The following is a 24,087-nucleotide window of genomic DNA, read 5'->3' as shown; positions in this document are numbered from 1 at the left end:
GCAACGAGCTTAAAGCCCCTGATGGCTCTGGGCGCTGACTCTCACCAGTGGCTATGGATGAAGTCACAGGCGATTTTCAGCCAGCGCTGGAATCCTGACTTTTTAAAAGAAGTATAACTTCTGCAGGATTCTTAGACATAAGTTGGTAGAAAGCCTCATGTGTGTTAAACCTGTCAGGATCTTTGAGTCCCACAAGAATTGAGGGTGTTCCTGAGAAGGAGAATTGATATCTTTGAGCTTTGGTGTTGGAGAAATGTATTGAGGGTACCATGGAATGCTTAGAAAACAAACAGATTCATCCTGGAGAGGGTTAAACTGGGCTGTTCCTTGGAGGCAAGGATTCTGAGGCTTCATCTGATATACTTTGGCCATGTTATAAGGAGAGATCGGTCCTTGGAGAAGGACATCATGCTTGGGAGGTTGGAGGGCAGGCGCAGAAGGGGAAGGCCCTCTAGGAGATGGATTGATTCAGTGACTGATGTAATAGGGATGAGTGTGTTGGAGACAATGAGATTGGCACAGGACAGAGCAGAGTTTAGAGCTGTTGTACATAGGGTCACTATGAGTCACACTTATATTCTTAAGGGATACAGTCATTTAGAGCACACATTAATTTCATCAAAGCTTACTAGTATCCACGAGTGTCCCAAGTTATCACTACACTGATCAACTGAATTTTCTGGGCAACCCACACAAGGCCTGTCACATCTCTCTGTAGCTTGCTTATTTGCTTCATCAGTCATTTTTCTATTTTACCCTAAAGTATGATTCATCTTCATAATAGTTTTTCCTGTTAAGTTCCACTCTTTTGAGGGGAGTGGATAAGATCTAAGATTGACTGCCCCCCGCCCCCACCACCACCAGAGTATCTACCCCAGAACTGCCAGGAGCTGATGAACCTTTGAAATAGTATGCAAAGTTTTGGCATTCTCTGGGATCTTAATCTTAATTAATCTTAATCTTGGGGTTCTTAATTGGAATTCTGTTCTAAGTAGGAGTTTTGTTTGTTTTTAGAACTATACAGAGGCAAATTCCTATGGGAAGCTAGTTTGGGTAAGACGATTTAAGCTTCCAAGTTCATAATTGAAGAATAAATATGTTTTCTCCAAAACTTCGGCTCTAAGAGCAACAAGACATGCCTTTGTTTTATGAAGTATGTACAGTTTGATTTACTGGCTCAGTCTTATTTTGGCAGTCTGCTTAGTTCTGGATTATTCGTTCATACTCTTGTTATTTCACAACAACGTAATGATTGACAGTGGTTTTGCCAAAAATACTGTCAGGAGCCTGAAGATGATTTTCCCCTGGGGCAGTTGTGTAGGAATATAGGCATTATTTAGTTATGAATAGATGGAACGAATTTAAGGATTTTTTCCCTACGTTTGCAATTTGAGGCAGATAGTACAGATGACCTCATTTGCTTAATGATTTTGAGATGGATATTGTGGATTATGATGAAAGATCATATCTACTTACATAACACTTATAATGGTTTTGAACACAGAAGGAGAGCCCCGTCAAGGTGAGTGGAACATAGCACACACTGGCCCTTACCTGGAGTGGATGTTTTTTCTGTTCCAAAGCATTTTTTTTTCGTTCATTCTATCAATTCAGTATTATTCTAGAAGAATAATTTTCTAGAATAATATTCTGGAAGAGGAACTTTCTGTGTTCACGAAGCTTATCTTTTAATGAGATGATAGCTAATTGTTTAACATGTTAACTTCTATTAGCTGGAGTTGGGAGAGTTAGTGCTAGGTGAGTTTGGGGACATAGACAAGACTGATGACAGTGATGTGGAGTTCCGTTTGTGACCTCAGATCTACCGGCTGCTCTGTGGGAGGAGGATGGGCATGTCCTCCCATGTGATTTACTGCCTCTGAAATCCTGCCGGAGGGTCAGTTAAGAGTCAGTGACTTGACTGCACGTGACAACAGTGTTTAGTTGCTGCATGGGTTATCTAGAGACAGAGAATCAGGGGTCAGTTTGGAGACTGTCCAGGCAAAGATGATGGTGACTGGGACACAGCAAACTCTACTGTCATGGTGGAACCACTCATGGGTGACGAGCCTTGGGTTTTCTGAGTCTAAATTACCGGGAGGTGATTGCGGCTGGGGGATTTGAACTGCCAGAGAGACTCAGCTTTTGAGTTTAGCAGGACAGCTCCTGGTGGAGTAGGTCACAGTGCTCGCTTGATGAGTTTGTATGATATACAAACAAAGGAAGAAACAGCAATATAAAGGGCTTTTATTCAAAGAACTTCTAATTTCCTGTTATATCTACAAATAGCGATAATGAAAGCTATTTAGCCTAACACTACATGCCTTCAGGATTGCAGCACAGCTTCTTGCAACGAGACCGTCAGTGCTCCCTTAACAAATAAAGGCCCTGAATTATTCACTCACATTAGTTTTGGGCAAATTTGTATCGTACTTACACATACGGACTGGATGAAGATGACTGGGAAGCAGAAAAGCCATGTTAGCACATAAATTCGCAGGTGAGAAGAATACGGTCGGTATGTTAAGTTTAAAACCTAAACTTCAAATATTTTCAGGTGCAGTAGAAACAATTGAGGGTGTCTGAGTTTGGGCCACTCACTCATTGCCACTGAGTTGGAATCACAGGTAACCCTTCAGCAGGTTTTCAGGGACTCTTGTGTGAGAGGAGATTGATCATGGGAGGAGACGAATCTGGTGGATTCGAACCACTTGACTTGGGGTTGGGAGCACAACTCCTAATCCACTGAGCCACCAGAACTCTGTTGTGCTCATAATGAAGGTAGACATGTGGACTTAACTGGCCAGGCTTTGGCAAGATTTCACTTTGAAATAACCCAGGTTTCTTTTGATGATGGAGATCTATTTTAAATTTTATAAATCCAGAAGTTAACCAATTTATCATCACTAGGCCTCTTAAAGTTCATCATTTGCCAAAAGCTCTTGAAGAAGAGAGGAAAAATAGCAGTTGAAGAGCTGTGACTCGAATTTTGCAGAAATAGTTCATTGGGAGCTGCATGGCTGACCCAACGGCCTCTTCAAACCTGTCTGGTGGTTCAGATCCACTAGTGCGGCTCCTTGGGAGAAAGGTGGCCAGTGTCCTTCGGTGTGATTGACAGCATCATGCACACAATGGAGGGTGAGCCGAGGTAGTAAGATGGCCAGTGTCTCTCTATGTGATTGATAGCTTCGTACACGCGAAGGAGGGTAAGCCGAGGCAGTAAGGGGGCCAATGTCTCTCCATGTGACTGACAGCCTCGTTCATGCGATGGAAGGTAAGCTGAGAGCAGTGAGGTGGCCAGTCTCCTTTCATGTGCTTGATAGCCTCGTCCACACAATAGAGGTTAAGCCGAGGCGATTCTGAGCAGACAGCAGTGAGTACAGAAGCCTGTCAACATAGTACAGTCATCGTAAATCCACTAAAAGCCACCCAGTTTGAAATGGCAAATTTTACTGCATGTGTGTTACATCTCAACTTGGAAAAATAAAGGCTGTAGGGCCCCCTCACATTATTGATTGTGACTTTGTGGAAGGTATTAGCCCTGTGGCCATGGCATACCTCCTGCAGTGACTTTGAAATTCCCTTTGCAGGATAATCTTCATTGAACTTAAAGCTGCTTTTCAGACTTACTTCTGTGTGAAACAGGGCTTGCTTTTCAGGTACATTTCGAAAAAGCTAGATTTCAATATCATTTTCAGAAACCAAAGCCAAATCTGTTGCTCTGGCATGGATTCTGTCTTTTAGCAACCCTACTGGTCAGAGTAGAACTACCCCACAGAATGCCCAAGGCCATGAGCTTCAGAAAAGCTGGCTACCACATCTCTCTCCTGTGGACGGAGACACCGCATATTCAACAACATGGTAATAATAAGATTTAACACCACTATGTCAAACCCAACTCATAGAAATACTCCCTTGCATTTTCGATGCTGTAAATCTTTGCAGGAGTAGAGATTGCTCATCTTTCTCCCTCAGTGCCAGGTGGATTTGAACCACTGACCTTTTGGTTAGCAGTGTAACATATTGTGCACTATACCACCAGTCAATGATACAAAGATGTAAGCTGTGTATTTCACTTAGTCTGGTGATAAACCCATTGTGGTTAATTTTCTTTGTCCAGTTTCCAGAGTATCAACCTTCAGGGCAGAGACTTTGTTGTTTTAATTCCTTCAGTATCTAGTTAGTGTCTTGTGGATCGAAACCGCAATGTCTCATCTGCTCTTACTAAGGATCTTATGGAATTATTTTACATCTCGATTAAGACAAGCCTGGAAGCAGGAGTGGCATCCACTTCTGAAATGGCTTGCCTCTGAAAATTATGAACAGTGCTCAGGCCTTTGATTCATAGGGTCCTTATGAGTTGTCTGTGACTTGACCTAACAACAGCAACAACAACAACAAAACATATTACAGTATCTCCATTTAAAGATGATCAGATAGACTTTAAAAATGTAAAAGAAATCTGCTTCTCACACTGGAGTTATAAAGAGTTCTTGGGGGAAAAGTGGTACGTGTAAAACCACAGGGAAAAATCCTGATACTTGACTGGTTTTTGGGAGCGTCAGTTTTACTGAAATAGTTTGGGTGGGAAGAGCATTTTTACTGTAAGCCACGTTGAGTGTGAAAAGAGCAGGTCTACACTAAATGTGGTCAACTTTTAAAATCACAGTGTGAATTATAAAGATGAAATGAATCTGGGCTCTTGTTCTGAGTGGGAACAAAGCCAGGCTGAGGAAAGTGGCACTTGAAATACACAGTAATCCATGGTGTTCAAATTATGCCTAGTAAAGGCTTTACAAGGTACGCGTAGACATGGGTGACTTTCAGAGGAAGCCAGTTTGACGTTCTTTACCTCCATATGAAGCTCAGAGGTAGTTTAGTGGTAGGTTTCTTGCCTTCTGTGCAGGAGACTTGGGTTTGATTCCTAACCACAGCCTTGGGTATTGCTGTGATGGTGAAAAGGATTCAGTGGGGCTTCTACGTTAAAACTGGGAAGAAAGGCCTGGTGACCTGCTTCCTAAAATGAGCTGCTGTCTAATCCCTTTGGGCATGGATTACCATAGTGTGGAGGTGCCCCTGGGTGGCAGATAACGATGTATGCTTCTGTATACAGGTATACCCAGGAGCTACATAGGCTCAGTTCCACATCATTGCTATACAACAAATATTACCCTGAAATGAATCACACAAAATGTCTAGTTTCCCATTGAATGGAAAGGAGCTCTGATGGCTTAGTGGTAAGAAACTGCACTACCATCCCAAAGGTACACGCTTTAAATCCGTTAGCTGCTCCGCAGAAGCACGGGCTGTGTTTCCTGTGTGATTTACTTTATTTATGAGTCGATTCTGAGTCAACAGCACACAGCAACAACAACAGTGCTTACTCTGTATTGGAGCTTCTTAATGATGCAATAGCGTTCTATAGATGTTTTAGATTGGGCAAAAATGAAAAAGTTGTTGGAAAACTGGTGCTGATAGACCAGCTTGATGCAAAGTTTCAGTTGGTAAAAAAACCGCCGTAACTGTGAAGTCCAGTAAGTCGACCTACAGTAAAATGAGGTATGGCTGAATAAATGAATGTGCTAATTGTGATGAAGGCACAAATTCTTTTTCCCGGTTCTCTTCATACTCATCCCTCTCATTGAATGAAAGACCAGCGCACTTCCACCGACAATACTGCCGCGGTGCAGAAGGTTCTCTCTTCAATAAAGGAGCAGTTTTAAATACTGACTTTAAGGAATGAAAATAACAAAAATCTTGCCACAAGTACAATCATTTGCTTTCAACAAAACTTTGCAGAGTAGAATAGAAGCTGCTTATTTAAATTTTGTGACGATCTGCTCTGATGTTTTGGAATCAAAATACATTAAAGGAATTGAGTGATAGAATAAAACTTAGCTCCTCATTTGCATGAACCAGGTTTCTCAGTGCTACATCTGGAAAGTGAAGAACAGGAATAAAATGGATCCTTTCTCATTCTAGCACTTGTGAAAATATTTCATTAAGGTATATATTTCCAGAAGATGCTATCTTTTGTATTTTATTATATAATGCATGGCTTTTTGTTAGGTATACTTTAAAAACTGTGATACCCCAAATCCCAATGCCTTTGAATCGGCATAGCAACCCTCCATTGGAAAACGATGTGTAGTCTTTTCTAAGATGGATTTTTTTTTCCTCATGGAGGAGGTGATGGATTATAACCTCCAGCCCTTTTGGTTACCAGCCCAATACATTAAGCCCTATGCTGTTGTTGTTATGTGCCGTCGAGTCGCCTGTGACTCATAGCGACCCTATGTACAACAGCCCTAAACTCTGCCCTGTCCTGTGCCAATTGCACTGCCTCTGACACTCCCATCCCGATTATCCCAGTCACTGAATCAATCCACCTCATAGAGGGTCTTCCTCGCCCCCTCTTTCCCTCCACTCTCACAAGCATGATGTCCCTCTCCAAGGACTGGTCTCTCCTTACATGTCCAAATTATGTCAGATTAAGCCTCAGAATCCTTGCCTCCAAAGAGCAGACTGGTTTAACCCTCTCTAGGATGAATCTGTTTGTTTTCTTAGCAGTCTATGGTACCCTCAATACTCTTCTCCAGCACTACACTACTAACTAAAAAAAAATCCATAAGACTCAGCACCTTGCAGTCTGCCCTCCAGTGGGTTTCCCAGGCTTTACAGCCCATCTCTCTCCCCAGGAGCTGCTCGTGTATCCCAAATGCCACAGAGAATCTGCCACTGGATTAGTAGTCCAACTCTATGGATTGGGTCACCGGAGTTTGCTTACTTCCCCTTTCTCTTAATGGTAATAATAGGTTAAATACTAGAAAGAGCAGCAGTGGCATCCACTTCCTAAACAACATGCCTCCGGAAACACTATGAACTTTGATAAATGTTGATGGTTGTAGAGGGCCTTCAGGCCTTTCGTTCATGGGGTCGCTATGAGTTGTGCTAGACTCGAAGGCAAACAACAACAACTAGAAAAAAATTATCACTAAAAGCTTTATGGCCACAGAATGAAAAACTTTTTTGTGTTGTAGAGTTGACCAATTGAAGGTTTTCACATTTAAAATTAGGAAGTTACTGCATGAGAATGGAACTATTCAAATATTTGAAGGAATGTAGTAAATTTTATAACACTCAAGGGTTTCTTCACAGTTGATGGTGTTATATTTAGATTCTGTTAGATCTATTTTAAAGTGATAAATGTTTTGTTTAAAACTATCTAAGATACTCTGTTAAGTGCATCCATTGCTATTATTTATATGACATGAATTATTCCTGGTGTTGACTTTAAAAATATAGGTAAAGTATATTCATTTCCACAATTTCTTTAATGGCTAAGAAAGTGTTTTAAAAAGTATTTGAAACCTCCTAGTTTTTGATAATGGATCTCTGGTGATGTAGTTTGTAGGGAGCTGCACTGCTGACCCCAGGGCTCCACCTCTCGGCCAGTTTGAATTCACCAACTGACTCCAGGGGAGAAAAAGGAACCGTCTCCTCTCTTGCAATTTATAGCCTTGGAAATTCCCTGGGAGTTGAGCTGTGACACAGAAGTTACTTTACAGCAACAAGAGGAGGGGGAATTTTTAATACATGCTCTTCGTGCCTTTAGCTATTCTGTTTTAAAAACTGCCAGAATTTCAAGCTGCATTCTGAAGAGGTAGTGGCACGAGGGATATTTCTGATGTCAGGTCTTGGCTGAGAGCAGAGAAGAATATCAGAAACATATTTATTTGATTGGCACCAGAAGTCAGGATATCAAAAGACAAATTGTACTGGGAAAATCTGCTGCCAGGGACCTCTCCAGAGTTCTAAGAAACAAAGATTACAGTCTAGAGACTAAGGTGCGCCTGATCCAGGCCATGGGTTTTCAGTTATTTGCTATGCATCAGAGAGCTGGACAATGACTGAGGATGACAGAAGACGAATTGATGCCTTTGAGTTGTGGTGCTGGAGAAGAGTCTTGAGCATACCATGGACCATCCAGAAAACAAATAAATCTGTCTTGGAGAGGATGAAACCAAGTTTCTCCTTGGAGGCTAGGATTTTGAATCTCCTTCTCACATATATTGGGCACGTGGCCAGGAGAGACTGATCCTTGGAGTAGGATACATGCTCGGAAGGGCAGAGGGACAGCACAGGAGAGGAAGACCCCCAGATTATATGGATTCATACAGTGGGTAATGAGAGTACGTGTGTTGCAGGCAGTGAGACGGGTTCAGAATAGGGCAGGTTTTAGAGCTGTTATACATAGGGTTGCTATGAGTGGCAGGCAACTCAGTGACACACAATAACAACATTGACTGTACACAGGTGTTAGACTGTGTGGATGATAACAGGTTATGGCTAACATTGAGAAGAAAGGGGATACCAGACTCTTAATGTGCTTATGTAAAATCTACACTTAGACCATGAAGTTATTGTCTGAATAGAACAAAGAAATACTGCATGTTTAAAATCAGGAGTGGGGTGTGTTAGGGTTGTATCCTTTCACTATACCTATTCAGTTTGTTGCTAAGCAAATCCCTTGAGAGACTGGACTATATGTAGAAGAGGATGGCATTAGGATTGGAGGAAGACTCAGAAACAATCTGTGTAATGCCGATGATGCATTGCAGCTTGCAAAATACTCACTACAGCCGAGTAAAGACTATAGCCTTCAATATGGATTACATCTCACCATCAGGAAAACAAAAATCCTCAATAGTAGGCCAATAGGGGCCATCATTATAGATGGAGAAAAGACTGAAGTTGTCAACAGTTTCATTTTACTTGTATCCACAATCAACCCCCATATTAATAGCAGTAAAGAAATCAAATGATGTGTTGCATTGGGAAAATATGCTGTCCAGAGCCTCGCCAAAGTACAAAAGAGCAGGAATGCCAGTGTAAAGACTAAGGTGTGCCTAATCCAAGCCATGGTCATGCATTTAAAAGTTGGACAATGAAGAAGGCTGACAGAAGAAGAATTGATGCCTTTGAGTTGTGGTGTTGGAGAAGAGAACTGACTACTTCATGGACTGCCAGAAGGACGAGAAAGTCTGTCTTGGAGGAAAAGCAGCCAAAGTTCTCTTCAGAGGCAGGGGTGGTGAAGGTTCGTCTCTCGTACTGTGAGCATGTTGTCAGGAGCGACCAGTCCTTGGAAAAAGATACCAAGCTTGAAAATGTGGAAGGTCAGAGAAAGAGAGGAAGAGGTCTCAAGATAGAGTGACACAGGGACTTTAACAGTGGGCTGGCACATGTGCGACATCATGAGGTTTGTGCAGCATACCACAAGGCTCAGATCTGTCGTTTGGAGGGTTCCGATGAATCATAAGCAACTTGTCACATAGTAACAGCAACAGTAATATTTTCTTAAGTTGAAAAACCACTTGGCACTGAGGTGCAGCAGAAATGCCACAGTAGAATTTGGTGCCTTAGATTTTTAGTGCTATTTTTTTTTAAAAAAAGAATACCACAACCTCTTTTTTTTGAGGTACTACTGGATGAACTTGAACCTCTAGCCTTTTACTTAGCAGAGGAATGAATTTACTCCACTACCCAGAGACTTCTCAGTCAAGGTAAATCACTGGAACAACGCTACTGCCTTCAAGGCATTTCCAACACCTTCAGGGCTCTGAAGATGGAAATTTTGACTGGAGGGGATGGATGTAGACCTTCCATCATCTCCCTCAGAGCCGCTAGTGGATTCAAAATGCCAGCCTTCTGGTTAGCAGTCCATTACATTACCCTTACGCCATGGAAAAGGCTACCCAATAACTAGGTCACACTCGTTTAGTCCTTTTTGAAATCGTGTATCCCAATTTGTCCTTTAAATGGTGTGTGATCTTGACTTTTGTGTAAGGCCACTGACAAAAGCATCTGAAACCTGTTTTGTAGAAATTGACATATTGATCCTCTTTCTTCATTATTTAGATTTATTAGTAGGACACTTATCTTTCTCATCAGTTGGGTGCTTGCCTTTTTTCTGACCATAGTAGCTACATAATGTAACAATCTCTTTTTGCGTACACCTTGAGAAATTTCGTATCCACATAGAGCTTTCTAGTATCACTGCTGTAAAGATTTGTTTTCCTAGTTTCCTTGGTGTTCCATTTTTAAGATACTATTTTGATATCATATTTGCCTATTGTGAGTATATATAAAGAGCAACATTAAGTTACTTATTGGGGAAAAAAAGATACAAGTTAAAAAAATAAAAGAAGTTCTATTTTTCTCCATATTTCTTGTTGTGTACCATTGAGCTGGAACCAACCCAGAGCTCACCCTCCATCAGGTTTTCAGGGTGTAAGTTGCACAGGAGAAGATTACCCATCTTTTTCCCGTGGATCAGCTGGCAGATATGAAGCCATGTACGAAGTACTAAAGAGCAACGATGTCAGTCTGGAGACTAAGGTGCTCCTGATACAGGCAATGGTCTTTGCAATTACTTGCTATGCATGAGAAGGCTGGACAATGATTAGGGAGGATAGAAGGAGAGTTTGTGCCTTTGAGCTTTGGTGCTGGAGAAGAGTATTGAATATACCATGGACTGCTAGGAGAACAAATGGATTTGTCTTGGAGAGGGTGAAGCCAGGCTGCTCCTTGGAGGAAAGGATTCTGAAGCTTCATCTGATATACTTTGGAGAAGTTGCAAGGCGGGATCAGTCCTTGGAGAGGGATGTCATGCTTGGGAGGGTGGAGGGACAGTGCAGGAGAGAAAGACCCTTGATGAGGTGGATTGATTCAGTGAGTGAGCTAATGGGGATAGGTGTGTCAGAGACAACAAGATTTGCATGGGATAGAGCAGTGTTTAGGGATGTTGTTTAGGGTCGCTATGATTCACAGGCGACTCGATAGCACATAACAACCCACCTTTGGGTTGGCTGTAAAGCTCCTTACAAATAAGCCATCAGAGCTCCCATCTCTCAGTACCCAGAGGGGTAGCATTATTGTTAGGTGTCATTTAGTCCACTGCAACTCATAGCGACTCTGTGCACAACAGATTGAAATCTTGCCCTATCGTGTATTATTCTCCTGATCTACATCGTGTGTAAATCCATCATTGGACGATGTCAATTCATCCTGTGGACCCCTAAACATTGTCTGAGTTATTTAAATACTTTTAGCTTAGTATCATAGTAATATAAAATTCTTAAAATGTTAATTTGTGGACTAGCTTATCAACAGAAGATTTATCAAAGGTTGGAAACTTCCTTTTAATCTTAGAATGTGTGGTTTTATCCATTTAATTTCATCACATACAAAAAATGTTTGCTTTTTAAGCCTTCCTTTCCTGAAAGACTGGTAGTTATTTAGCAAGTTGCAGACACACAGCTTGGAATGACTTAACAGTGACTATTTGGCAGTCCCCAGGGATGAGAAGTAACAAAATTTACTGTGACAGTTTCTGGGAAACCAGTTCATCTTGCTTTATAGATTGCTCAACTTTATATGATACTGTTTTCCAACACAAAATAAGTAAAAAAAAATTCTATCTCTCAATTTAAAGTCAATTAAAAGAGAGGAAAAAAAAATACTCTGAAAGAATGAACAAAATTAGAGTGAGGGCAGAGTAAACTCAGCACAGTAACAATGGTATCTGTCCTTTCTTGCTATTGGAGAATGAACTATCTCATTGTCAGACAATAGAAGATGATTGTATATTTGGAACGTGTTAGCTTTTTCTTCTAATCTTTATTCATTTCACCAGAATCAAGTTAATGAAACAATGGGATCAATAATTTTACACTCCATGCCTGCCTTCTGCCCTTTAGCCATAGTTTAGCAGAGTCCCAGTTGTCTCCAGGGGGCTGTGGTGGCCTAGTAGGCAGAGAGTTGAGCCACTAACCCAGAGGTGGGCAGTTTGAATCTACCAGCTGCCTCGAAGGAGAAATATGAGTAGCCTCTTCCCTATGTGATTTGCAGCCTCTGGAAACACACTGTAGGGTCAGCTGAGTCAGTTCAGACTTGATGGTACATAACAAGAGCAACAGTTGCCTCCTGTTTCCCTTGTAAGAAAAATATTACAGATGCCCAAACAGCAGTTTATGCAAGCAGTTACAATATACTTCTCCTGATGGCATCTTTGCTTATAATGCCGGTAGAATATATTGCTTTTTATTGAGGAACAAAAGCAAACACCAAATTGGGTGTTGTTTAGGGCACAGTGATGGCCTATCAGTGACAAGAGGAGTTACTCATTCCCAAAAGCACTTAGGTGCTGAGTTTCTTGAGGATTGAATATTGACCATTTTATCAGTTTTGGGGGGACTTCAGTTATGGCTTCAGAGAACCAATGAGGGTCAGGAATCAGGGGTGTTCAGACCTGGGCTGTGCATCACAGAAATACCTGTCAAGCTCTTTAAAATGCATATTCCTAGACCCTCCTCCTCTTAGATGTGGCATGCTATGTGGTTATTTTGTAACCTGCCATTCAGGTTTATGCACTTACAAATGAAATGATTCATCTTAAAACATGTCAAGATAAGAAAGCTAGACCCCTGGGAAATACTTGTAGAGTCAATCTGAGATGCGTATCTAGGTAAGCAAATAGGTTTGGAGACAACGGAGTGAGACGAGGAATAGCAATCCTGTCTAGTCCAAAGACGAAGAGTCCATAGGTGACCTAGACACGCATGTGCCAGTCCAAGTTAATTCTGTATAATTGCCGTCACTGTTCGATTCATTTAGGCTGACGTTTGTCTTCCTAGGGATGCTAATGTTTTTAAACAGAGGTTAAAACTCAGTGCCTGTCGGGCCCAGAGAGGTGATGCAAAGGTGAGTGTTGAGGAATGTTGCAAAAGGAGACTCCTTGACCTCTTTATTGGGCCAGTCAGTCATGGCCTGTTGTCCAGCCAAGGCCAGTACTCTAGGATTTCTGTTTTTAACAGATCCTGGAATCCTGGATTTTTATATAAAGTCTCAAAATTTTAAAATATTGCCTTCCTTTTTAAAAAAATGAAATGAACCCCCAAAATAAGAAAGTTAAAACACGTCTTTGGCTAGAATTGGTCCAGCTGCCACCACTTTGCCTCATTATTTCAGAGCAGTGGGTTTTTTGAGTGTGGTCCTGATGCTGCAGGCCTAGCAACATCGTCACTGTCTTAGTCTCTCACAGGAAAGAGAAAGTCCAGGCCAGGCATCCAATCTCCAGGGAAGAGGCTCAGGAATCTGTATTTAAACAAGTCTTCTCACAATTCTGATGGATTCCCAACCTTGAGAACCAGTGTTTCCGAGTATGGAAGAGACCAGTCCTTGCAGAAGGACATTATGATTGGAAGGGTAGAAGGTCAGTGCAAGAGAGGAAGACCCTGGGTGAGGTGGGCTGACCCAGTGACTGGCAGTGGGGTGAGGTGTGTTGCAGATGGTGAGGTTGGCTCAGGATAAGGCAAGACTCCGAGTCGTTCATTATTCTTAGGGTCACCGTGAGACGTAATTGACTTGAGGACATATAACAACAAACAACATCTAGGGATAAGGAGCTCTGGTGGCTCAGGGGTAGGGAGCTGCATTGCCACCAAAGGCATGAGTCCTCCAGCTGACCCATGGAAGAAAGATGGGCAACCTGTCCTTGTGAGATTTACGGCACCTGTCCTTGTGAGATTTACGGCCCGTGGTAACCCGCTCGACGGTCACCTCGGAGCTGGTTCCTATCCAATAGCAAAGAACAGCAACAACAATAACAATCTAGAGATAGTGATAAAGAGGAAAGTTCATAGAATGCCCTGTCCATTGTATCAGTTACATTGTATAGAAAAAATATTAGATGTATGTTATTGTCAGATATAGATGCTCATTTCTTTTTATCAGACTCAAGTCACAAATGATTACATTTTGAGTCTTGTTCCTTTGCTTTCTGCTTGTTAGTGTTGAGTATTGTGGATCACTTTAATAGCTATTGCGTGTCATGCTTTGATTTCACTCAAAAGTGGTTAAAAATAAAGATGTTGTTTGACTTTCTGAAGCTTCAATTTTAAGTCTTTTTAAAATGTCTTAAAATGTGATGCATCTTAAAAATAATAAATACTTTCATTTATCGATCAGATTTTTCAAAGTTGAGTTCGGTTTGCTGGAATGAGAAATACCAATTTGAATTATCTTGTACTTATATAAAAGGGAGAGGCTAATTTATAAACTTAGTTTCCTAACAGCTGATCTAGCTGTTTCTATTTTGATGTCCATTAAGATTTCTCTCCATCTTCATATGCAGAAATGATCGCGATCTTGACCATATCCTTGAAGTTCTCCTACTATTTATATAACCCAGTCCCATCGCTTCTCGGCCTTTTGGCTAAGATCAAGTGTAGTATCTGTTCTTATCAGTTTAATATATAGCCCAGTCTTAAACACATTTGCTCATTTAAAACTGTCTTGCCAGATGCTGTGCTGGACAAAGGGGCACTCTCCTCCTGTACCAGTCAGATATAACCTGACGGTACACACAAAAAACAATAAAATTAAAAAAAAAGAATTATAAAAGTGTCTTGCCAAATTATTAATGTTGTTGTTGTATGCCGTCGGGTCACCTGCGACTCATAGCGACCCTTTGTACAACAGCTGTAAACTGTGCTCTGTCCTGTGCCGATTTAATATGATAAATATTTCTTAAACATATATAAATATATGCACACATACATTCCCCTTTTGATTTACTTATGAGCAAACTCACAAATGTCTTACACAATAAAGTCCTTAAAAATAGATTTTAAGATGCTGAGATAAAATGAAAGTTTGGAATAATATGCATTAAAGTAAAGAATATTTAATTTTGAAAGAAGAATTAATCTCTATGTGTTTACATATAATGTTTACTAATGAAAACACTCTTGCATTCACAGGGTAAACCAGACTTGAATACAACATTGCCAATTAGACAAACAGCATCAATTTTCAAACAACCTGTCACCAAAGTCACGAATCATCCTAGTAATAAAGTGAAATCAGACCCACAACGAATGAATGAACAGCCACGCCAGGTAAGGATCTTCTTATTTCTCCAATTTCATTTTCCAGAAAATTCTGATACTCTTCCCAAACATAGTTCAAGAACATTCTGGTTAAAATGGAATATATTTAGGAAGAAAATAACTTTCTATCCTAGGCTATTTTGTGCTTATAGAAGAAAAACTGTAATCCTATAAAGTTTAGATAAAATATTTTAAGAAAAATTTAACATTCATGAAAAGCAAAATTAACATAATAGACTATCTTTTTATTGTCTTTGTATAATAAAGTACATTCTATGTGGTTGTGGTGCTTATTTTTTTGAAGATGGTATTTCCAAGATGAAATTTTCAAAGATGTAGCATGTAATCTGCACTGCCTAAATTAAAATGACTTTCTATTAATTATTTGGAAACTACTTTCTGATTTCTTCTTTCGTGAAATCTGTCCCTACCCTTTTAGAAAAAGATATAATTGAATAAAATCTGTCAATACAGTATGTTGTCCTGTGACTTCCATTTATTTTACAAATTAAATTTTCTCTTTCTTTATTGTTTCAAACTGTGTTCCACCAGACCTTTTCTTAGAAAATATAAATAAATATTAATATATAATAGAATAAATATAATATCTATATTCTATAATATTTATAATATTATAAATGATAGTAGATAATATTTATATTATAAATTAAATTGTATTATAGAATATGTATAATATTATAAATGATAATATAGTAGAGCATATAGATAATAGATAAATAAATATAATCTGCAAGTGCTCCCTGCTGGTTCCTAAGGTCCGTCACCCACCTATCCAGGGGAGGAGATATGACAACGGGCTAAAACCTTCCACATAATCTTGCTTATTCTCTTCCTAATTGTGCTCAGAAAGTTTAGTCCTCTGTAATATGTAGCGGTGACTGAGGGAGGGAGTGAAGGAAGAAACATCTGTGCATTATTTTTCCTTTCCTTCCTCCACCTCCTCCCACCTAAGGCGTAGAAACACTGGCCTCAGAAGATTGTCTCTGGTGATCCCCTTGGCCTTTTTAGACACCTCACTCCACCTTTCCGTTTGATTTTGTTTTTCCCTCGTCCCTTGGTTGCCACATCTCCACCTGCCTAAAGGATTGGCCCAAAGCTTTCAGACAGTTGCGCTAGAAGAATGACCACAAGACGTTCAGTTCCCACATCCTCTGTAGTGTTTTTTCCTCTTCAGGTGAGCCAGGAAAACGGAAGATAATGGGAGCCACATTGGATCCGCATCTTGCTATAGATGTCTCAAGATTTGAAGTGCTAAACTTGCTTTACTGTTGGGCCCCCAAGAGATTCCACAGGGGCCATGTAAGTGTATCACATCCAATAGAAAAGATGCGTACTTGCATGTGCCTGTAGGGCCGTCACTCAGATTTTCCCAGGCCACTCAGCTGTTGGTGTAGAGCTGTTTACCTTCTGTTTGACGGCTGTACCCAGTTAGTGCCCCCAAGCCCTTGGCGGTTTTAGAATACTCATTGGAAAAGAGGAAAGCAGTTCTGTCATGGGAACTTGACCCACTTTGATAAAGCCTTTCCTTGCTGGTATTCTTTGTCATGGGCTCTCTAAAGTCTTGAACTTCTTATCTTTTTTTGACACTTTGGGGATTTGAAAATAATTTGCTTATAAAAATGATTTAATTGATTTATATGTTTGAAACTAGGCAATTAGGGTAAGACCATTTGCTTTAAAAAGCTCCAAAGATGTAGAAGATTGGAATGTAATCTTTAACAACTCTATTGCATATGGGAAGCTTGGGTTTTCTTATTTAGAACAGATAGTATTTAATAGACTTTATCCTCATCTTCCCCCCCCCCCAATCATTCTCCGTACAGTTCATAAACCCAAATGTTTTGATTAAAGACCAATTTCAGTAGTGCATTCTGGCCATTTTAACAGTCGTCTATTTTCTATGCCTACAGTCAGGCAGTTTTTTTTTTTAAAGCTATATATAATAAAGGTGTTTATTGGATGTTGACCTAACTCGAGATGTAAATCTTATATATTTAAATACTTGGACTAGCCATCCTGTTTATTAATTTATAAAGGATAGTTTCTTTTCCCTTTTATTATGGTTTACACTAATCTGAAAAGAAAAAATATTTCAAGATACTAACTTCTATTTCTTTGCACTCCACCCACCACAATTTTTTCTAATTCAGTTCTTTTAAAGGTTTACTCTTCTTTAGTTTGTAAGGACAAGGTGTGTAAAAAATGCTTAGCAAGGTGTTTTGTTTGTTTTTTAAATATGAAGTATTTTAATCTTATTCTTTTATAACTTTACAAGTTTTGCTGAATGTTTTTCCTTCTTTTAAGACTTCAGCGGTTTTTGTCCCATCTCTGCTTTCACTGTAAGAATTGAGGTAACACTGGACTACTTTCTCACCAATAGGAGTTGGCTAGAAACACAAAAGTGTATTTTGGGGGGAAATAGGAAAATAGTAGAGAGACAATATTTCTATTAATGCTTGAAATTTGTCATTCCAGTTGTCCCAATTTAGGTATAGATTTTTTTAGTAAAAGGCAGATTTTCAGTTTGTTGACATATAAACCTGTTGAGGAGTTGGCAAAAGGAATATATATATGTAAAAGGAATTTCTTATTTTGCTTAGATATATTGAATTAGACTGAGAGCATAAATTGCCAAATGAGGTAACATTCCTCATAAAGCACTGAAGTTTTAAGGCCTAAAACTAAGTTTTTGGATCTTACTGTAAGCTGTACCTTGAATAGGTCAGATTAAATGAGCAGTGGCTATTCATTTTTGGTCACTATGGCAGTCTCATTTGAATTTTCTGAACCATACATATGAATTTCTCATTGATTCCTTGGTAATATTTTAAAAGTGTAAATGGTGTCTGTGAAAGAAAAAGTGTCTTAACAGAATTCAGTGGTGGTTTCTGCCTGTAATCTAAATTATAAGGTAGAGGTGGCATTTGTGAAGCTTGTTGGTAGGAGGGCAAGTAGCCAGTGTGTTTATAGATACTGTTAACAAATTTAATGAGTACTTGTCTTTTTTTAACCTGGATTAAAAATGGAGCCTAGAGTTGGGTGTTAACTGAACAGTGAGATGGTTGACATAGCCTTTTTCAGACAGATCCCTAAATTTCATACAAGATTGTTTTCTAAACTAGTAGAATTATGATTTTTGTTGTTGAGTGTTTCTGTCTTTCTTGGCTTCCTCCTTTTAATATGTGAAGAGCTCACATTATTGTTTCTTTTGGTGTGTCTTTGATGCAGTTGTCTTTGATATGTTCTGGTCTGTTGATTGCTTCTTTCTTTTATCCTCAAAGTGAAGATGCTTCATTCTTGAGCTGTTACTTCTCCCTTGTAATTAATAGGTTATAGGGTACTTATAGACTTTAGGTGTTTTTGATAGCCTGTGAGTATGAGTTACATTTTTTCCCCCCCCAGAAAATTTCTTATTGTTATGGGAGTAAATTTTTGAAGCTCATGAAAGAAAAGGTTTGATATTTAATTTCATTATAGATATTTCTCCTTCTGGGTTTGCATCTTTTTTCACAAGATTCAAATTGTTCCTCTCTTCACTCTACAAGTCAACCTTTTCTTTTAGAATAAATGTTTAAAAAATATTTTTGAAGAAACTTTCTGACTAGAAGGTAGATTTTTAAGGCATGCTTTTTTGGAAGACGTTATTATGTAAAACGGTTATAAAATAGTTCAGTATTCAGTTCTTATAACCTAGAAAATCCCTATTCAAGCCAGGCATACTAGCAGCATTTACTTCCATGTACCTCAGGTAGTTATGTTGTTGCTGTTAAGTGCCATCGTCGTAGATGACTCATAGCAACCTAAGCCTGGCTGTTCTTCTCTGAGATCACTGTAGGTAGGTACCAGTGTCCACCTGACTCCCTGAGCATTGTCTCTTTCTCTCTTTCCAAACACTCGATTGGCAGCCAGTCTTAGAGACCTTAACCTCCCACAGATTTACTTGCTCTCTCCCTACACCGTATAACTGTCATTGCTCTCAGCCCCATCTCTATATTTTTTCTCTTATTTCCTTCGATTCATTCGTCATATTGCAGTCAGAACCTCTAGGTGACATGAAGATGGGACCTCTTTTTTTCTGAAACTCTTTACTATTTCCTTTCCATTTTTAGGATACAACTCAAAACACCTTTACATGATTTACAGAGGCCTTCCTGATTTAGTTCACTTACCTCTCTGTCTTTACTGCCTTCTCTTGCTCAACACGTGAAACACATGGACCTTTTGTAGCATTTTACACATACTCTTCATGTCCTACCTCCTTCTCAAGCAGTGCTGGTCATTCGTCTATTCCGGTCACTTTCGAACCTTCTATTTCCTAGTCGTCCCTCAAAGTCTGAATTTAGATGTGACTTCGGTGTGTTGAGAAAATCTCTGATTCCTCAAGTCTGATTTTAGAGATCCTCCTTTGGTTTTGCTTTTTCGACTTGTTGATGGTAGTTGCTGTAGAGTAACTCATGGCTTAATCAGCAGTATCATTATTATGGTCAGAGCTTATTGACTTCGTTTGTAGCTGTATTCAAAATGTATTGATTCCTCAACCTGCGCCAGAAACTGTTCTAAGTGGCGGGGATACATCAGTGAAGTCAAACTTAACCTTTTAGTTGAATATTGTTGATATGCACCATCAAGTTGGAACTAACTCATAGTTGACCCTCCAGCATGTTTGGGTTTTTTTATTAATTTTAGTGAAAGTTTACAGAGATTTTGGATTTCCATTCATTCATTGTTGCATTTTTCTCCTCCCTCCCCCCAGTTCACTCTTCTCTTGGAAAAGTAAAAGAAAAAATTCTTTCATTGGTATAGAATCCCCCCCTCCCCGACCAGTACACCCCACTATGCAGCCTTCATTGTGGACTCTTGACATGACCATAATACCCAATTATATATCACTTTTAAACAGTTCTCTCCCTTGTCTGTTTCCATGTAGTATACATAATTTATCCAATCTTTCTCAGTCTCACCCCAACCCTGATGTCAGTCCCATTTTACAACAGTGGCACTATGTAGTATTCAGAGGCTGTAAATCGCACCCAGAGAGAGAACTCATTTTCCTCTTATAGAGTGGCTGGTGGATTAGAACCACCTGCCCTTGAATTGGAAGCACAATTCCTTATCCATTAGGACACCAGAGCTCTCTAGTGGGGTTGTGGTTGTTGTGTACTGTTGAGTCAGAACTGACACATACCTGACTCTGAGATAAACACGTACGTATATGATACATTGTGTTGTGGCAGGTACAATGAAAGTGCAAGTGAGAGAGTGTGTGTTCTTTAAAGGCAGAGAAGAATATCCTAGTCAGCAGGCTTCATCTGGCTATTCTGAGTAGTCTGAGGACTGATTTAAGGCTAGGAGCTCTTTATGGAAACTATTAGAGGAAGTTATGATATAAGTGATAAGGGCTCGCTTTATGTTTTATTGACACATTTATGAACAGATCAACTGTCTGTAAGACAAAACTTAGAAATAAGTGACAAGGAGAATGATGTCTTTGACAGGAACATGAAAATACTCAGGAGTAGTTCACGGTTTTGTTTTTTAAAATAATAAAATATGAGTTTGTGTCTTAGGAAATTTATATTCCGAAAGCAATTGTGGGCTATCTATGCTGTAAAAAATGATGGGCTGGGCCCAGGAGAGAAAGCCAGTGTGGAGATAGAGGCTTGTCAGTGTTTATGGGGGTGAGAGTTGTAACTGAAAGGTATATAAATTCTTTTTAAAAAAAGTTACTGAATCCATGGGTTACTATTTCGTCATAACCTGGCAACATCATATATTTTTCTGGTTGTATATAAAATATGACAACTCTCATGTGGGAGAATCCATGAAATATTACAAAATACCCATCTTTACCATCTTTATTCAAGTAGCATAAGACTACAATTTTAAAAATTCAGATTGTTGTAAAAGTCTTATATTTTTGAAAAATCTAACTCTTATTCCAACTTTTTGTGTTCCTGGGCTTGTTCTCTGAGGGTATGGGCCATGGAGAACTAGGCTGCTGTTGACAGGCGGTTCGAATACATCAGGGACTCCCCTGGAGAAAGATGGACAATCTCCTCCTTTGCTATTTCAAGCTTCCAAAAACCAGCTGGAAGTTCTAATTCAACAGCAATGTGTTTGACTAGTAGTATTTATTCTCAATTCAGATAATTTACCTCTGGAATTCTCTCCTTTTACCTTTAAAACATACTTATGCTATTTCTTGTTAATTTGTGACATTATTTCTTCACTTCTCACTGTGATAGATGAGTCCATAGTTCTTATGCTCCTAATGGAATCCTATCAAACACAATTTTGGTTAAATAATCTCAACAATCAGTGTTTACACTGTCATTGATGTAACACTAACTTGACAATATTGATGGGTAAGGGAATTAATAAAGCACATAAGTAAGAATTTTTAGGAGCTCTGGTTGCTTACTGGTAAGGAGTTGTGCTGTTAACTCAAAGGTACGGGTTTCAAATCCACCTAGCTGCTCTATAGAGGAAAGATGGGCAATCTCCTCCTGTGCAACCAACTACCTCTGACTCAATGATACCTAACAACACCAAGGGAAATGATACCTGATGATCAGGACTTCTTTTCACGATTCTTTTTTGTTGTGTTTTATTTTAGTAACCCATATGCTTGGTTTTCTTTATACTTAACCTTATTTTTTCTACATTCGCTATCCTTTTTGTCCAGTGTCCATCAGTAATATCTCACTCTTGCTGAAATCTCGGGGTTTTGTTCCTACATTTTGTCCTGGAGTCCTCTCTTCTCTTGTTCCAGTCTCAGTCGCTCCTCTGGTCTTTCATGCAGCTCTGGATTGGGATGCTATTTTGTTGTTAGGTGTCGAAGTTTGTTTCCTGGCCTCCTGGCTCCTTTTATCAGACTTTAATTTTAGACATAGTCTTCAGAAATTAAAAAAAAATTGTTATTTTTATTTTTTATTTATTTATTTTTTTGTATGTGTGTGTGTACCGTAAAATCCGATCTGACTAGTACAGGAGATTGTCCCTCTTTCTCCAGCAGAGCATCTGGTAGACTCGAACTGCACATTTTTGGGATTGCAGTGCAGCTTCTTGCCACTAGGCCACCAGAGCTCACCTAGAAATTCCTATATAAAATATAATGAGTGGTATTTTTTTTTTTCAATAATTTGCATATTAGGGAGTTCTGGTGGCCTAGTGGTAAGGAGTTGCACTGCGAAGCCAAAGGCGTATGGTTCAAATCCACCAGCTTTTCTGAGGGAGAAAGACGAGCAGTTTCCTCCTGTGCCATTTATAGGCTTTAAAAACCCACTGGACGGTCAGCTATGAATCAGTGTTGGCTTGAAGGAACATAATCATAACACCACCAGCACCAGCACACTGGAACGCTATCTAGTGTGTCTATGTATTTCAGTCCTTAATTAAAAAAGTCTTTGCTTAGAGGTTGTTTTTTTTTTTTCTTTTAGTTTTGTGTTTTATTTCTTTAAGAAGTTCAGGCCTTCACTGCATGTTTCCGCAGTGAGTACAGGTGCTCTTTTCGCTGCTGCTTCTTGGTCTTCAGGTTCTCCTCATGCTTGTTGAGCCTTCGGCGCATGGCACGTGTTTTCTTGGGCCGCAGATCCAGGGGTTTGTACTTCTTGCCCTTATAGGATTTTCTGAGGTTCTCCTTCTGAGTCTGGTTAATAACAGTGAGAACACGGGCAATGGATTTTCGGACAACTCGGATATTTTGGAGAGCTTAGAAGCCGCACTGCCTGTCACTTTGGCGACGCGCAGCTGGGAAAGCTCCACCTTCAGATCGTCCAGCTGTTTTAACAGCTCCTCCTTTCCGCGAAGGTCCCGAGCCTTGGTTTTGGCCATGGCTGAGGGATAGAACCTGGCTGCTGCCTGATCCAAGCCCCACCTTAGAGTTTTTAAAGCATTGCTTCATTTTGAGCTATGGTGCTGGAGAAGAGTACTGAATGTACCATGGACTTCCAGGAAAACAAACAGATTCATCTTGGAGAGGATTAAACCAAGCTACTCCTTGGAGGCAAGGATTCTGGGGCTTCGTCTGACATACTCTGGACATGTTGCCAGGAGGGACGGGTCCTTGGAGAGGGACATCATGCTTGAGAGGGTGGAGGGACAGCGCAGGAGGGGAAGACCCTCTATGAGATGGATTGATTCAGTGACTGGGGTAATCGGGATGGGTGTGTCAGTGGCAGTGCGGTTGGCGCAGGATAGAGCAGGGTTTAGGGCTGTTGTGCATAGGGTGGCTATGAGTTGAAAACGACTTGACGGCACGTAACAACAACAACAACACCATTGTTCTCGAGCACCAGTGATGCCAGTGAGCTTTTTGTCTTTTTGTTTAGAAAATTGATTTGTAATACTTCTTTGATAATCTCATTTTTCCTTATGCATCTCCTCCTCATTTTTTCACATTTTTATTTAGTTAACGTTGGGTTTTACTCTTATCTTTTCATTGATATGTTTCACTCTTTCTCTTACTTTTTCTTTCATTATGGATTGTTTTTTCTTGTTGGCTAATCTACATATGGCTTGGGCTGTCTTGGCATAATAAGTAAAGAATAGTGCTGCCAACCACAAGTCAGGCAGTTTGAATCCACCAGCTGATCCTAGGGAGAAAGATGGGAAGTCTCCTCCTGGTTGATTTACAATCTCTCAAAACCCATTAGACGGTCAGCTATGAGTAAGTTCTGACTCACAATACTGAGAGGTTTTTAATTCTAAATATGTCTTAAATAAATATTTTAGTATATGTACACAGAGAGAGTTCAGTTGGCCTAATGGACAGAAAGTGATGCTACCAAACCAAAGGTGTTTGATTTTGATCTGTGGTCCTCAGGCCTGGTTTTAATTGTTTTGGTCAAACATTCTTCTAGGTGGTACAGCACTTGTCTGTGCATTTGCTGTACAGAGGTAACTCGTGGTTGCTGTGATGCTGAACACTGTGACACTGATGTGTCAAATGTGATAATGTTTACCCATGGTAGACAGTGTTTGGTGGAACTCCCCAATTAAAACAAGCTTGGAAGCAGGAGTGGCATCCACTTCCAAAATAGCTTGCCTCTGGAAACACTATGAACTTGGAAAAATAAAGAAAGTTATACAAGTATGTGTTCAGGTCTTTCATTCA

At 39.8% G+C, this 24,087-nt stretch overlaps 1 protein-coding gene across 1 annotated transcript in view; it reads left to right on the top strand.

Moving 5' to 3' along the window:
• MBD2 (methyl-CpG binding domain protein 2) overlaps positions 1 to 24,087 on the top strand; it is a 64,879-nt gene that overhangs the window by 29,596 nt on the left and 11,196 nt on the right. The window contains exon 4 of the mRNA XM_006891755.1: positions 14,823 to 14,960. Coding sequence (XP_006891817.1) covers positions 14,823 to 14,960 — 138 coding nt within the window. The remainder of the gene's footprint in view (positions 1 to 14,822; positions 14,961 to 24,087) is intronic.

This window comes from Elephantulus edwardii, unplaced genomic scaffold (genome assembly GCF_000299155.1).
Source record: "Elephantulus edwardii isolate Elephantulus edwardi_28Jun2011 unplaced genomic scaffold, EleEdw1.0 scaffold00103, whole genome shotgun sequence".
NCBI classification, from domain to species: Eukaryota; Metazoa; Chordata; class Mammalia; order Macroscelidea; family Macroscelididae; genus Elephantulus; species Elephantulus edwardii.
Note: the sequence above shows the minus strand (reverse complement) of the source record. Positions and strands in the feature narration are given on the sequence as shown.